The 17,075-nt window shown below is 47.7% G+C and overlaps 1 protein-coding gene across 3 annotated transcripts in view; it reads left to right on the top strand.

Annotated features, from left to right (window-relative positions):
* The first annotated feature begins 263 nt into the window (after nucleotides 1-263).
* The window catches only part of DGKD (diacylglycerol kinase delta), a 141,589-nt gene continuing 124,777 nt past the window's right edge, over nucleotides 264-17,075 (top strand). For all 3 annotated transcript variants that reach the window (XM_040427949.1, XM_040427950.1, XM_040427948.1), the window contains exon 1: nucleotides 264-438. In XM_040427949.1, the coding sequence (XP_040283883.1) occupies nucleotides 313-438 (126 nt within the window). In that variant the 5' untranslated portion in view covers nucleotides 264-312. The remainder of the gene's footprint in view (nucleotides 439-17,075) is intronic.

Genomic DNA, 17,075 nt, shown 5'->3' with positions numbered 1-17,075 from the left:
ACAGATCTCCTGATTGTTGTCCGTTAGGTAATGCCGCGGTTCTCTGGCGTTCGTGTAATATCTGTATGGAATGCACGGCGCTCATTTTAATAAACTTTATTCATAACGGACAGACGTTCCTGACGGGACAAGATGCCGCACACGCGCAAAGCATTGTGGGAAGTTTGATTCTCTCTCACAACGCTTGCACCAAGTGACCAGCAGATGTCGCTATTGCTGAATTGCAGCTGCCGCCAGATGTCGCTGCCTCCCATAGAGGATCCCGGTCCCCTGTAGCTGACCCTGTGTCCATGTCCCCGGCTTTTCGTAGTGATGGCGGCCTCCCTGGCTGCGACGGCTCCCGGGGTCCCGGCCGAGGATTCATCGGATAGTGAGCCGGAGCCCGAGCAACAGAAACTGCGCCGGAAAGTTTCTACATCGGGCCAGATCAGGAGGAAGGTAAGAAGCGGGGACAGCCGTCACTGGCTGGAGACATCCTCTAGATTAGAGAGGGGACATAGAGAGTGAAGAGGCCATGGAGAGAGGGGGAGGCAGAAGCAGGACTGTGTCACAGCCCAGAGCAGTACTACTAGGAAGAGACAGCCAGGAGTCTACGAGACGTCCGTGGCTGCAACCTGTGGCTGTCCAGCTGTTGTCAAACTACAACTCCCAGCATGCTCTGACATATGTTATCTTGGCGTACTGGGAGTTGTAGTTTCACAGGTTACGGAGCACTGTGCGGTGTCACAGGTTCCTCACATGTGGTGTCAGATGTGTCCTGCTCTGTGGGGGGGCAGTGTATGGCTCCATGACTGTGTGACTCCGGACTCAAGCAGACCATGAATGGTTAATACCCACGATTGGACCTTTGTCCTGATCCTGAGACATGAATTATTATTATTATTGTGTATTGTATAAGTTATAGCGCCGTCACATTCCGTGGCGCCATACAATGCATTCACATTTCCCAGCAGAACGACCCTTTGCTACATTGTAATGCTGTTCCCAGTGATGAGGCTGTGATAAGCTATTTCAGGAGGCGCCCCGTAGATGGCAGCCCGGACGCACCATCGCTACCCATGTTCTACTATGTTTGTGAACATGAGTAGTGTTCATCCTGAGCTTCCTAGTTCATCACCCCAAGAACTTCTATAACCATGACATAATTAGAGCAGAGGTGGCAGGTTTACATGCTACATAGCAGGGCGGGTTTATATGTCACTAGCAGAAGGAGCCGGCTTCGCTCGGGTATATTTCATCTATTTCATTTAATGTTTGTGTGTGACATTAAAAGATATCGACAGTATCCCCCCATAACAGTGACATCTACAGCACCCTGCCCCTTTAAAGCTGACTTACAGCAGTGAAGAAAAATGGCTGGGTTGTTATGGAAACCTGGTGTAAAACTGTGTGTATGTGGAGACTAAGGGCCTGCGAGCTTCTATTGGCTAATAAGGGTCATGTGACCAGGCTTTTATTGTCTAATGCTTTTTTTGGGAATGTCTCACACAGGGATGTCCTTTTGAAGAGCTCACTCTCAGACAGCAGCACTGTACTGTCTGAGCGTGAGCTGCAGGGAGAAGGTCACCCTCCCTCCCTCCCCTGCAGCTGACAGAAGATGAGTTTTACCTTCATTTTTTTCAATCCCTGTTGGCTGTGGGGTGGGGGGCGTGTTCTAACGGGATTGGGGCGTGGGTTCTGGGGGCGGGAGTTTTAAGTCAGTCTTTTGAGGGTGGCCTGAATAGCCACCCTACCTGCCCCCTGAACTGTCACCTCCACAGCACTCTGCTCCCTTAACAGTCTCATCCATAGCACCCTGCTCCTTTAAAGCTGACCTGCAGCGGTGAAGAAAAATGGGAGGGTTGTTATGGAAACCTGGTGTAAAACTGTGTGTGTGGAGACTGGCAGACCTGCGAGCTTCTATTGGCTGATAAGGGACATGTGACCGTGTGTATGGCAGTTGGGATATGAAGAGAAAGACCTGCAGGCTTCTATTGGCTAATGTAGGTCATGTGATGTGCCATATTTGCATTTTTTGGGAACATCTTAGGAACGGTACGTCCTAGAGACCTGTGACCCCCACAAGATTACTTTCCAGGTAGCAAGTGATGTGTATACCAAGGTTCATTGAAATCGACGGTTGCATTTTTGAGTGATCGTGGAACACACATACATATGTCCTTCTTTATATATATAGATAGATTGTTAGGTCCCTGTATTTGGTGGAGAGGTGGCTGCTCATGTCTTTTGCTTTTTTTTCCCATCAGAGGGTGATGGAGGATTGGGGTCCCAGCTGACATCACACCCTGATGTCGCATTCCGTATAGTTATTTTGACATGTGCCATTTTCTCCCGCGTTGTTGTTTTTTTTGTTGTTGTTTTGAATGTAAAATGACATAGAAAGAATCCCATAAACTGTATGTGTTACTGCTGTTTTGTGTTTTGGGATCTCACAAGCGGCCCAAAACTGATCAGTTCAGTCCCAATGCATTCTGAATGGCTAAGGATCCGTTCAGAATGCATCAGTTTGCCTCCGTTCAGCCTCCATTCCGCTCTGGAGGCTGCCTGCAGAGTTTTGATGTCCGTCTGACGAAACTGAGCCAAACGGATCCGTCCTGACTTACAATGTAAGTCAATGGGGACGGATCCGTTTTCACTGACACAGTATGGTGCAATTGAAAACGGATCCGCCTCCAATTGACTTTCAATGTAAGTCAAAACGGATCCGTTTGCATTATCGTGAACAAAAAAAATAATATATATATATATATTTTTTTGTTCATGGTAATGCAAACGGATCCGTTCTGAACGGATACAAGCGTTTACATTATAGGTGCGGATCCGTCTGTGCAGATACCAGACTGATCCGCACCTAACGCAGGTGTAAAAGTAGCCTTACCTGTGCCTGTGCGCGAGCCGGTCTGAAATGAAATGTGGTCTCCGGGAGCAGGCAGTTCCGAGAACAGCCTCCGGGGGGCGTTCTTGGAACGGCCTGCTCCTGGAGACCGCATTTTATTTCAGAATTTCAGACCGGCTCGCGCACAGGCACAGGTAAGGACTTACCTGTGCCTCGCCGGACTTGTCAGTTAAGGCTACTTTCACACTTGCGCTTGATCGGATCCGTTCTGAACGGATCCGATCATATTAATGCAGACGGAGGCTCCGTTCAGTACGGATCCGTCTGCATTAATAACTTAGAAAAATTTCTAAGTGCGAAAGTAGCCTGAGCGGATCCGTTCAGACTTTCAATGTAAAGTCAATGGGGGACGGATCCGCTTGAAGATTGAGCCATATGGTGTCATCTTCAAGCGGATCCGTTCCCATTGACTTACATTGTAAGTCTGGACGGATCCGCACGCCTCCGCACGGCCAGGCGGACACCCGAACGCTGCAAGCAGCGTTCAGCTGTCCGCCTGGCCGTGCGGAGGCGAGCGGAGCGGAGGCTGAACGCCGCCAGACTGATGCAGTCTGAGCGGATCCGCATCCATTCAGACTGCATCAGGGCTGGACGGAAGCGTTCTGCTCCGCTCGTGAGCCCCTTCAAACGGAGCTCACGAGCGGACAGCAGAACGCTAGTGTGAAAGTAGCCTTAGATGGCAGATCGCATGTGTTCGCTGGCCAACACTGCGAACTGGCCATCACTGGTTACATGTGCGTTTGGCAGCTGAAGGCATCTGTGTTGGTCCCATGTTCATATGTGCCCACATTGCTGAGAAAAATTATGTAATATATGCGAATTAGATAGGTGTGGGTTCCTGTGGGGCCTGCATCTGGCGGAATTTTATATCCTACTAGCAGAAGACCCGGCTTTGCACGGGTATATTTCATCTATTTCATTTCATGTTTGTATGTGTCGCTAAAAGATATCCACAGTATCCCCCATAACAGTGACCTCTACAGTACCCCGCCCCATTAACAGTAAACTCCATAGTCCCTCACCCCTTAACACTGACCCCTCACATGCTACACCTCCTTACAATGGGACATCTACAGCAGCCCGTCCCCTTAACTTTGAGCTTCACAGCAGCCCACCCCTTTAGCAGTGAGTTTTACAGCACCTCACTCCCTTGACATTGACCTTCTCAGGGGCGCGCTGCTTTAGGCTACTTTCACACTTGCGTTAGGAGCGGATCCGTCTGGTGTCTGTACAGATGGATCCACTCCTATAATGCAAACGCTTGCATCCGTTCAGAACGGATCCGTCTGCATAACAGTTTTTTTCAGATCTGATTGTTCACTTCGTGAAAACTCAGATCCGACAGTATATTCTAACACAGAGGCGTTCCCATGGTGATGGGGACGCTTCAAGTTAGAATATACTAAAATAACTGTGTACATGACTGCCCCCTGCTGCCTGACCCCCCTCCCTCCCCTATATTAACTCATTGGTGGCCAGTGCGGCCGGGCCCCCCTCCCTCCCCCCCTGTTTTTAACTCATTGGTGGCCAGTGCGGCCGGACCCCCCTCCCCCCCTGTTTTTAACTCATTGGTGGCCAGTGCGGCCGGACCCCCCCCCCCCCCCCCCTGTTTTTAACTCATTGGTGGCCAGTGCGGCCGGCCCCCCTCCCCCCCCTGTTTTTAACTCATTGGTGGCCAGTGCGGCCTCCCCCCCCCCCCCTGTTTTTAACTCATTGGTGGCCAGGCAGCAGGGGGCAGTCATGTACACAGTTCTTTTAGTATATTCTAACTTGAAGCGTCCCCATCACCATGGGAACGCCTCTGTGTTAGAATATACTGTCGGATCTGAGTTTCAAGATCTAACTCAAATCCGATGGTATATTCTAACATAGAGGCGTTCCCATGGTGATGGGGATGCTTCAAGTTAAAATATACCATCGGATTGGAGAAAACTCCGATCCGATGGTATATTAATAGGGACTCCTGACTTTACATTGAAACTCAATGGGGGACGGATCCGTTTGCAATTGCACCATATTGTGTCAACTTCAAACGGATCCGTCCCCATTGACTTGCATTGTAAGTCTGGACGGATCCGTTTGGCTCCGCACGGCAAGGCGGACACGAAAACGCTGCAAGCTGCGTTCAGGTGTCCGCCTGCAGAGCGGAACGGAGGCCAAACGGTGCCAAACTGATGCATTCTGAGCGGATCCGCATCCACTCAGAATGCATTGGGGCTGTACGGATCCGTTCGGGGCCGCTTGTGAGAGCCTTCAAACGGAACTCACAAGCGGAACCCCGAACGCAAGTGTTAAAGTAGCCTTAATAGCGACCTATACAGCACTTCGCCCCTTTAACAGGGACCTCCACAGTGTCTGCCCCTTTAACAGTGACCTCCCCAGTGCCCATCCCTTTAACAGTGACCTCCACAGTGTCCATCCCTTTCTCAGTGGCCTCCACATTGTCTGTCCCTTTAACAGTGACCTCCACAGTGCTCGCCCCTTTAAGTGACCTCCACAGGGCCCTACCCCTTTAAAGGTGTTATCCCATCTTAGACAATGGGGGCATTTCGCTAGGATATGCCCCCATTGTCTGATAGGTGCGGGTCCCACCTCTGGGACCTGCACCTACAAGGAGAACGGAGCCGGGGAGTGTTTCCCGGGGTCCGTCCACCACCAGACGCAGCTCCCCGCCTCTCCCATTCAAGTGAATGGGAGCGCACCGCGCATGCGCGGACCCCGCTCCCATTCATTTCTATGGGGCCGACGGAAATAGCCGAGCCAGCGCTCGGCTATTTTTGGCGCCTCCATAGAAATGAATGGAGGGCGCATGTGCAGTGCGTCCTCCTCAACTTTCTCCACTCTGTTCTCCTTGTAGGTGGGACCCGCACCTATCGGACAATGGGGGCATATCCTAGCGATATGCCCCCATTGTCTAAGATGGGATAACCCCTTTAAGGCTAGGGCTACGCGACGACATGTGTTGTGCAACATTTTGTCTTAACAATTTTTATAATGATAGGCTATGGTGTCGCACTGCGACATGTTGCGACTGTGACACGACAGTCGCAAAAAAATCCATCCAAGATGGATGCATGTAGCAGTGTAGTTGTGCCCTATGTGTCCTGCGACTTGGGTTGGTTGGGTTGTTATGGAAACCTGGAGTAAGGCCTCTTTCACACTTGCGTTGTTGGGATCCGGCATGCACTTCCGTTGCCGGAGGTGCCTGCCGGATCCGTAACAACGCAAGTGTACTGAAAGCATTTGAAGACGGAACCGTCTTCCAAATGCTTTCAGTGTTACTATGGCACCCAGGACGCTATTAAAGTCCTGGTTGCCATAGTAGGAGCGGGGAGCGGGGGAGCGGTATACTTACAGTCCGTGCGGCTCCCCGGGCGCTCCAGAATGACGTCAGAGCGCCCCATGCGCATGGATGACGTGATCCATGTGATCACGTGATCCATGCGCTTGGGGCGCCCTGACGTCACTCTGGAGCGCCCGGGGAGCCGCACGGACGGTAAGTATGCTGCTCCCCTGCTCCCCGCTACACTTACCATGGCTGTCAGGACTTTAGCGTCCCGGCAGCCATGGTAACCACTCAGAAAAAGCTAAATGTCGGGTCCGGCAATGCGCCGAAACGACGTTTAGCTTAAGGCCGGATCCGGATCAATGCCTTTCAATGGGCATTGATCCCGGATCCGGCCTTGCGGCAAGTCTTCAGGATTTTTGGCCGGAGCAAAAAGCGCAGCATGCTGCGGTATTTTCTCCGGCCAAAAAACGTTCCGTACCGGAACTGAAGACATCCTGATGCATCCTGAACGGATTACTCTCCATTCAGAATGCATTAGGATAATCCTGATCAGTATTCTTCCGGCATAGAGTCCCGACGACGGAACTCTATGCCGGAAGACAATAACGCAAGTGTGAAAGAGCCCTAAAGCTGTGTGTGTGTGTGTGTGTGTGTGGAGAGTAAGAGCCTGCGAGCTTCTATTGGCTGATAAGGGACATGTGACCGTGTGTATGGCAGTTAGGATATGAAGAGAAAGACTTGCAGGCTTGTATTGGCTAATGCAGGTTATTTTTGGGGAATATCTCAGGAATGGTACGTCCTAGAGAGCTGAGATTTCTTTCCTGGTAGCAAGGGATGTGTATACCAAGTTTCATTGAAATGGATGGTTGCGTTTTTGAGTTTTCACGGAACATACACACATATATACATCCTTTTTTATATATATATATATATATATATATATATATATATATTTTGTGGATATGACATAAATGTCCAAGATGGGAATATCCCTTTAAAGTAGTTTTCCAGTTTTCATTAAAATCCTTAACCCTAAGTTCACACTTGCGCGTTTTACAGCGCGTTCGAACGCGCTGTAAAACGCATAACCGATGCAAACCAATGCTTCCCTATGGGACTGGTTCACATTTTCGCGTTTTTACAGTGCGTTCGAACGCGCTGAAAAACGCCCGACGCATAAACAAGTTCTTGAGCTTCTTTGGGGCGTTTTGTCGCGTGTTTGCGGCCATAGGACACTGCTGTCAATCACACAAACGCTCGTAATACGCGCGTTGACTATGCACAAAAACGCGCGACAAAAACGCGCATATAAAATACGCTCAGGTCTGAACCCAGTGTAAACCTTCGCTGTACATGTTGGAAGTTCCAGACTTGTGCTGGACATGTACGGTGCACTGGGCGAGCGGTCCCAATAAAAACGTCACCTCATCCCGCAAAATAGGAGCCCCCCACACAAGACCATTGCCATAAAAATAAAAATATGGCTGTCAGAAAATGGCAAAAAAATAAAAATGTGTAAAAAAATTTACATATTTGATATCGCCAAATCTTAAATGACCTGCTCTTTAAAAATATCACATGATCTACCATCAAGTGCATACTATAAAAAATAAAAACTATGCCAGGGTGATCAAAAAGTATTTTTTACCACCAAAATGGTACCAATGAAAACGTCACCATATCCAGCAAAAACAAGCCCTCACACAAGACCAATGCCAGAAAAATTTAAAAATGGTGACACAATAAGTCCTCTTGCAGACTAACGTTTTTTTTTTTCCGTTTCCGTTCCATTTTTTGCATTCTGTATACCGTATACGGAACCATTCATTTCAATGGATCCGCAAAAAAAACTGAATGTACTCGGTATGCATTCCGTTTCCGTATTTCCGTTCCGTTCAAAGATAGAACAGGTCCTATTATTGTCTGCATGACCGACAAGGATAGTCCTGTTCCATTAGGGGCCAGCTGTTCCGTTCTGCAAAAAACTGAATGCACACAGACGTCATCCGTATTTTTTGCGGATCCGTTTTTGCGGACCGCAAAATTCTGAAAAAGCCATACGGTCATGTGCAAGAGGCCTAAATGTGATTTTTATTTTATTTTTTCAAAAATGCTTTCTGTAAAAGAAGCAATACTTAAAAAAAAAAACAACTATAAAAGTGGTGTCTCTGTAATCGTACTGACCAGCAGAATAAAGATAAGGCTACTTTCACACTCGCGTTTTGTGCGCATCCGTCATGGACGGATCCGTTCAGATAATACAGCCGTCTGCATCCGTTCAGAACGGATCCGTTTGTATTATCTTTAACATAGCAAAGACAGATCCGTCTTGAACACCATTGAAAGTCAATGGAGGACGGATCCGTTTTCTATTGTGCCATATTGTAAAAAAAATGGATCTGTCCCCATTGACTTTCATTGTGTGCCAGGACGGATCCGTTTGGCTCAGTTTCATCAGACGGACACCAAAACGCTGCAAGCAGCGTTCTGGTGTCCGCCTCCAAAGCGGAATGGAGACTGAACTGATGCAAACTGATGCATTCTGAGCGGATCCTTTTCAATTCAGAATGCATTAGAATGCAAACTGATCCGTTTTGGACCGCTTGTGAGAGCTTTAACGGATCTCACAAAAGGAAAGCCAAAATGCAAGTGTTAGGCTCCATTCACACGTCCATGGTGTGTTGCGGACTTGCAAATTGCGGATCCGCCACACACCCGCCCGGCACCCCTATAGAAATGCCTATTCTTGTCCGCAAGTTGTGGACAAGAATAGGACATGTTCTATCTTTTGCGGAGCTGTGGACTCGAAGATCGGGGCCGCGCTCCGCAATTGCGGCTGCAGACAGCACACTGTGTGCTGTCCGCATCCATTCCGTCCCCATAGAGAATGAATAGGTCCGAACCCGTTCCGCAAAATTGTGGAACGGATGCAGACCCATTTTGCGGACGTGTGAATGGAGCCTTAAAGTAGACTAACATGTCATCTTTCCCACATGGTGTTGTCCCAATAACAAAACCCAAAACGTAATGGCAAAATTGCTACCTTTTCTTTTTCCTGTTTCCCAAAAAGCGAAATAAAAAGTGTTCAAAAACATAAAAAAAAAAAAAGTATGGTTGTCAGAAAATGGCTGTACTGGTACCTCAGAGGCTGTTTGAAAGCAATATGGCACAACATGGCGCCTATAAACCATGTAAACCGCAGTTTATATTAATATTTATGGCATTTCTGTACCCACTAGCACCTGCATTTAAGGGGCATGGTTTGTCTCAGATGGCACAAGCTGGGCACTGCATATTGGGCACTGAAATGCCATATCTGTGGAAACCTTTCAATTTTCACTGTGCACAGTTCCCTGCTCATTAACTTCTGCAAAATGCCTGTGGTGTGAAAATGCTCACTGCGCCCCTTAAAGGGGTTGTCTTATTACAGACAATGAGGGCACCACAGGGACCCGCACCTATATCAAGAACGGCTCCCCGAAAGTCTTGGAGGCGCATGTGCAACCCCCCTCTATTCATTTTCTATGGGGCCACCGAAAATAGCTGAGAGCTGGCTCTGCTATTTCCATCGGGCCCCTAGAAGTGAATGGGAGCGGTGGCCGGTCATGTGCGGTGCACTCCCATTTACTTCTATGGGGAGCGCACTTGGTGGTGGCCGGACCGGAGTCCTTCAGCCACCACTTTGCGGGGCTCCGTTCTCAATATAGGTTCGGGTGCCAGCGGTGGGACCCGCACCTATAAGACAATGGGGGCATATCCTAGCGATATGCCCCCATTGTCTGTGATGAAACAACCTCTTTAAGGGATGTAGTTTCCAAAATGGGGTCACTTCTCGGGGGTTCCATTTATTATTTCAGAACTTCTACATTTATCAGCAGAAGAGGTGTTAAATCACCACACTGGGCATCAAAATGTGCAGGGTGCCCCTTAATCCTGACCATATTTTCAGGCAGAAGATTCGGGCCACATGTAGGGTGTGTCTAAAAAAGCATGGCATAAAAACAAGTGCGGTGGGCACACAATGTTGGGCACTGAAGTGGTATATCTGTGGAAAATGTAAAATTTTTCACCTTGCACCTTCTGCTGTGCATAACACCTGTGGAGTCAAAACCCTCATTACCAGAGGTCAAACTACATTTTTTCCGGAAGAGTAAAAATACTTCCCTTATCTTTCACGAGGAGTATTTTTAGCCGAGGAGGAGTACGAAAATTGCAGTTATTCATATATATAATACGTAGGCCTATAGAACATCAAGGGGTGGCTATTTCTGCAGGGAAACCATTACTAGTCGCCTGTATAATGTCTTCTGTGCAGAAAAAGCTAATTGTGACCATTCAGAAGACTGAACCCCTACCATTCTTTAAGCACCAAATCTGTCACGCAGGGATTTGAGCGGTAGACTGTGCAAAACTCAATGCAATAAGAATTGAACCGGGCTACGTCTGGTGGTTGTGCAGGGAGCAGTGGGTGGCATAGTGACACTGGGTGGGATCTGGGATGAATGCACAGGAGGCAGTTATAGGGCAGTCTTATACACAATAGATTGGACTGCTGCACAGTATAGTGTACCTGACATCTCTGTGAGCACTGTGGCTGTCACTATAAGGTCTCAAGCACACGACTGTATCCCTTTTACGGTACGCAAATCACGGATGCAGTCTGAGTGCAATCCGCATTTTCTTGCGGACCCATTGACTTCATTCGGTCCGCCAGAACAGGACATGCTCCATCTTTTTCATCACGGAGATGCGGATAGCACACGGATGTCCAAATTTTGTGGATCCGTGATTTGTGGACCTCAAAATGGATAGTCCTGGGGGCAATATGGCTGTCACTATATCTAGGACAATCTATTGCCTATTTGGCAACCCTCCTTGTTTTTTCTGGAGTCTCCCTAAGGGCTCATGCACACAAACTTATTTTTTTTCCATGTCCATTCCATTTTTTTGCAGGCCGTATGTGGAACCATTAATTTCAATGGATGGAAGTTACTCAATGTGCATTCCATGTCCGTCTGTCCGTTCCACAAGGATAGGACTGTTCTATTAGGGGGCAGCTGTTCCTTTCCGCAAAATACGCAATGCACACAGACGTCATCCGTATTTTTTGCAGACCGCAAAATACATACGGTCGTGTGCATGAGCCCTAAAATGTAAGCTCTCTTAGACCCCAGCAGGACATAAAGGTTGCATTTCCTGGGAGGGCACTGTTTATGGGGGTACACTCTCTAGCCATAGGACAAGGTGAAGGGGCACATTCTGGTTATCTACCCCACGGTCCTAGCTACGGCACAATGTGGCTCTAATACTGTGGTGTAACTGTGGAGGGTATGTTACTGACATTGGAGGTGAGCAATGTGCCCTGGGGAACTCCCAGTATGTGAAGTCTCAGGAGGCCCCACCTGACCCTATAGTCCTCTCTGTGATCTCTGGGCAGTGCGTTCCATTCATAAACCATACAGGAAAATAGACCTCTTAGTAGAGTTGTTGTGATACCAAATTTTTGATTCGGTTTCGATACCATGAAAAAGTATTGCGATATTCGATACCACTTGAAAAAAATAAACCAAAAAAGCCACGTGCATTCCGCATTTTAAAAAATGGCGAATCGCGCAGTTTTTATCAAATTTTTTCTGTTCCAGCATTCACCGCATAGATTTTTTTTATATTTTAATAGTTTGGACTTTTCTGACGTGGTGATATGTAATATGTTTATTTATTATTTATACATTTTATATGTGAAATTGGGAAAGGGGGTGATTCATACTTAATATTTTGGTGTTTTTTTTTTTTTACTTTTTATTTAATAACCATTTCCCCCTTAGGGGCTAGAACCTGGGATTTTTTTCATCCCTTGTCCTATTCACCCTGATAGATCTCTATCAGGGTGAATAGGACCTCACACTGTCCCTGCTGCGCTTTGCTCTGTGCACACAGCATCAGGGATGTTACCATGGCAGCCAGGGTTTCAGTAGCGTCCTGGCTGCCATGGTAACCGATCGGAGCCCCAGGATTACACTGCTGGGCCTCCGATCAGAAGTATTCTCTTCTAGTTATAGGATATGGGGGGGGGGTATACTGTATGTTAGGGAATTGCAAAACTTCCAATATAATGTATTCTGTCTGTATTAGGCCCTTTTCACACGAGCAAGTTTTCCGCGATTTGAATGCATCGCACCCGCACTGAATTGTGACCCATTCGTTTCAATGGGTCTGTGTACATGAGTGTGAAAAATGCAGCATGTTCTATATTCTGCTTTTTTACGCAGCCCTTGCCCCATAGAAGTGAATGGGGCTTCAGTGAAAAACGAATTGCATCCGGAAGCAAGTGCGGGTGCGATGCGTTTTTCACTGATGGATGCTAAGAGATGTTGTTTGTAAACCTTTTGTTTTTTTATCACGCGTGTTAAAAAACGCATCAAAACGCATTGCACCCGCGCGGAAAAAACTGAACTACTGAACGCAATCGCAGACAAAACTGACTGAACTTGCTTGCAAAATGGTGCGAGTTTCACTGAACGCACCCTGAACGCAAAATCTGTATCGTTCGTGTGAAAGAGGCCTTAGACTCGCAGATTAGCGGGCGATTGTCAGGGAGTGAAACGTTCCTTCCCGGCTATTACATGCAGCCATCTTCTCCACAGTATGGGGAGGAGCGATCGTTATGCCGTTGCTCGTCCCCATACTGATCGCTGTTTGCCTGCAGCAGATTGTAATTACACATCACGATCTACTGCCGACAAACCATGATCTTTAAATCTGTTGAATGATTCCAATTACCCGATGAATTAATGTTTGCTCGTTTATCGGGTAATCGGCAGCAGTATAAGGCCTCATGCGCACGACAGTTGTTTATTGCGTCCGCAAATTGTGCGTCCGGCAAAAAAAAAACAGATGCGGCATCCTTTTTTTGGGAGGATCATATTTTTTTCCACAGATCCCTTGTAATAAATGCCTATCATTGTCCGCAAATGTGGAAAAAGTAGGACATGCACTATTTTTTTGGCTGAAGGGAAACACGGACAACGGACGCGGAACACAAACGGATGAACTATCAGCATTTTTTTGCTGACCCATTGAAATCAATGGGTCCCCATCCTATCCGCAAAAAAAACGGAACAGAGGCCGAGAAAAACAACTGTCGTGTGCATGAGGCCTTACACTGCCAGATCATCGCTAACGATGGAGGATAGAGCACAAGGCCACAGGCCGAGGTGACATCTAATATTCTTACTTCATAAATCGCAGTGACTGATTAGCTTCTTTTTGAAGAGTAACAGGAAAAATATGGACTGATGTGAAATGCCATCATCGCTTCAAAAAGAGGTTCTGCAGCATGTGAGATGCTTATAAGCAGGGACACAGAAGTTTCTAATACACACTGCAGCTGCTCTTAGGGAGTACACAAGTCAGTCAGTAGATGAGATAGAAGGGACTTGGAGCAAGTGATATCCAAAAGGCTGATTCTGCGGAAGAGATAAGTGGTGCCTGTGTAACGCCACTCATCTCTTTATATCTTTGGCATCAGAATGTGTGGTTTATATAATTATCATTTACAGACATGCCAGTGGAACATTTCCTCTGATGAGCGGTAGATATCGGTCTCTCCGTATACGTGGAAAGTAGTTATAGAGAAGTCATACTTTCCCCAGGGATGCTTCCCTCTGAACAGCTGAAGAGAATTTGATTTCCCCATGAGAGAGCTGTCCAGAAAATATACAGTGCTGCCCATAATTATTCATTCCCCTGGCAAATTTTGACTTAAAGAGGACCTTTCACCTGAAAATGAAAGTTAAACTAAAGATATAGCCTTACTTACATGCCCCCGGTATTGCTTATTCAGTCATTCATTTTTCAATCAGTGCCCCCGTTTGTCCGCGCTGCCCCCCGGAATATTTGCCGCCTTGTATGCTAATGAGCCATTCGGCTCAACTGGGCTGGCCTTCAAGAGTTCTCCCGGGCGTGTCATTCTTCTCCCTGGCACGGAACGCATCCAATCAGCGCGCTTCGCTCTTAGCCAGGGAGAACACGCTCCAGTTCTCTCAAAATGGGTCCGGCTCTGGATGGATGAAATCGCTCCAGTTCTCGCAAATCTCGCGAGAACTGGAGCGTCTTCTCCCTGGCTAAGAGCGAAGCGAGCTGATTGGATGCGTTCCGTGCCAGGGAGAAGAATGACACGCCCGGGAGAACTTTTGAAGGCCCACCCAGTTGAGCCGAATGCCTCATTAGCATACAAGGCGGCAAATATTCCGGGGGGCAGCGCGGACAAACGGGGGCACTGATTGAAAAATGAATGACTGAATAAGCAATACCGGGGGCATGTAAGTAAGGCTATATCTTTAGTTTAACTTTCATTTTCAGGTGAAAGGTCCTCTTTAAAGTTACTTTTATTCAACCAGCAAGTAATTTTTTCACGGGAAATGACATAGGTGACTCCCAAAAGATAATAAGACGATGTACAAGAGGCATTATTGTGGAAGAAAAACATTTCTCAGTTTTTATTTACATTTAAGCAAACTTGCTGGTTGAATAAAAGTAACTTCTAGGCTCCCTGCACACGATCAGGATTGCGTGCGGATTTTCCGTGCGGATTTGCGTGCGGAAAATCCGCACCGTAGGTCATGTCCATTGTATTCTATGAGAATTTGAAATTCTCAATGCACACGATGCGGATTTTTTCCGCGCGGATTTTGACCTGCGGTGCGGATTTTAAAATCCGCGACATGTCAATTAATTATTTTTTTCCTGACCGGATTTTCTTCATTCACTTAGTGAAATCCGCATGCGGAAAATCCGCACCAAATCCGCACGCAAATCCGTATGCAAATCCGCACCAATTAATGCGGATTGACCGCACAGATTTGCCTGCGAACACCTGCGGATTTCAGTGCGGATTCTCCGCACATGAATCCTGAACGTGTGCATGTACCCTAAAGGGACACTGACAGGCCCAATAAACATAATTATCTATATACACTGCTCAAAAAAATAAAGGGAACACTTAAACAACACACTGTAACTCCAAGTGAATCACACTTCTGTGAAATCAAACTGTCCACTTAGGAAGCAACACTGGGTGACAATCAATTTCACATGCTGTTGTGCCAATGGGATAGACAACAGGTGGAAATTATAGGCAATTAGCAAGACACCCCCAATAAAGGAGTGGTTCTGCAGGTGGTGACCACAGACCACTTCTCAGTTCCTATGCTTCCTGGCTGATGTTTTGGTCACTTTTGAATGCTGGCGGTGCTTTCACTCTAGTGGTAGCATGAGACGGAGTCTACAACCTTCACAAGTGGCTCAGGTAGTGCAGCTTATCCAGGATGGCACATCAATGCGAGCTGTGGCAAGAAGGTTTGCTGTGTCTGTCAGCGTAGTGTCCAGAGCATGGAGGCGCTACCAGGAGACAGGCCAGTACATCAGGAGACGTGGAGGAGGCCGTAGGAGGTCAACAACCCAGCAGCAGGACCGCTACCTCCGCCTTTGTGCAAGGAGGAACAGGAGGAGCACTGCCAGAGCCCTGCAAAATGACCTCCAGCAGGCCACAAATGTGCATGTGTCTGCTCAAATGGTCAGAAACAGACTCCATGAGGGTGATATGAGGGCCCGACGTCCACAGGTGGGAGTTGTGCTTACAGCCCAACACCGTGCAGGACGTTTGGCATTTGCCAGAGAACACCAAGATTGCCAAATTCGCCACTGGCGCCCTGTGCTCTTCACAGATGAAAGCAGGTTCACAGTGAGCACATGTGACAGACGTGACAGTCTGGAGACGCCGTGGAGAACGTTCTGCTGCCTACAACATCCTCCAGCATGACCGGTTTGGCATTGGGTCAGTAATGGTGTGGGGTGGCATTTCTTTGGAGGGCCGCACAGCCCTCCATGTGCTCGCCAGAGGTAGCCTGACTGCCATTAGGTACAGAGATGAGATCCTCAGACCCCTTGTGAGACCATATGCTGGTGCGGTTGGCCCTGGGTTCCTCCTAATGCAAGACAATGCTAGACCTCATGTGGCTGGAGTGTGTCAGCAGTTCCTGCAAGACGAAGGCATTGATGCTATGGACTGGCCTGCCCGTTCCCCAGACCTGAATCCAATTGAGCACATCTGGGACATCATGTCTCGCTCTATCCACTAACGTCACGTTGCACCACAGACTGTCCAGGAGTTGGCAGATGCTTTAGTCCAGGTCTGGGAGGTGATCCCTCAGGAGACCGTCCGCCACCTCATCAGGAGCATGCACAGGCGTTGTAGGGAGGTCATACAGGCACGTGGAGGCCACACACACACTACTGAGCCTCATTTTGACTTGTTTTAAGGACATTAAATCAAAGTTGGATCAGCCTGTAGTGTGTTTTTCCACTTTAATTTTGAGGGTGACTCCAAATCCAGACCTCCATGGGTTGAAAAATTAGATTTCCATTTTTTTATTTTTGTGTGATTTTGTTGTCAGCACATTCAACTATGTAAAGAACAAAGTATTTCAGAAGAATATTTAATTAACTCAGATCTAGGATGTGTTATTTTTGTGTTCCCTTTATTTTTTTGAGCAGTGTATATGCATGCACAGGTCTTCTAATGTGCATTAAAAACATATAAGTATAACCCCTGTCCACCTTATAAATACAGCAAACTGATGTTTTATAACCTGAAGTAATCGCTTTTCTTTCTGCCCAAGGGGCGGCGTTTCAGCTTCCATTCTGCTCAGCCAGCCGCCCCCCAACCGCCATTTTGAAGCGCCGCCCAGCTCATCAATATTCACTTCGCTGGGCGGCTTCTGCTGTCCCCGACGTTCCGAGATCCGGCGCATGCCCAATAGAAAGCTATGGGTGCCGGGCGCATGCGCAGAAGCTGAAAGTGAGCCTGTGCTAGCATTTCTCCTGCGGTGT

Source organism: Bufo bufo, chromosome 4, assembly GCF_905171765.1.
Source record: "Bufo bufo chromosome 4, aBufBuf1.1, whole genome shotgun sequence".
Lineage (NCBI taxonomy): Eukaryota > Metazoa > Chordata > Amphibia > Anura > Bufonidae > Bufo > Bufo bufo.
Note: the sequence above shows the minus strand (reverse complement) of the source record. Positions and strands in the feature narration are given on the sequence as shown.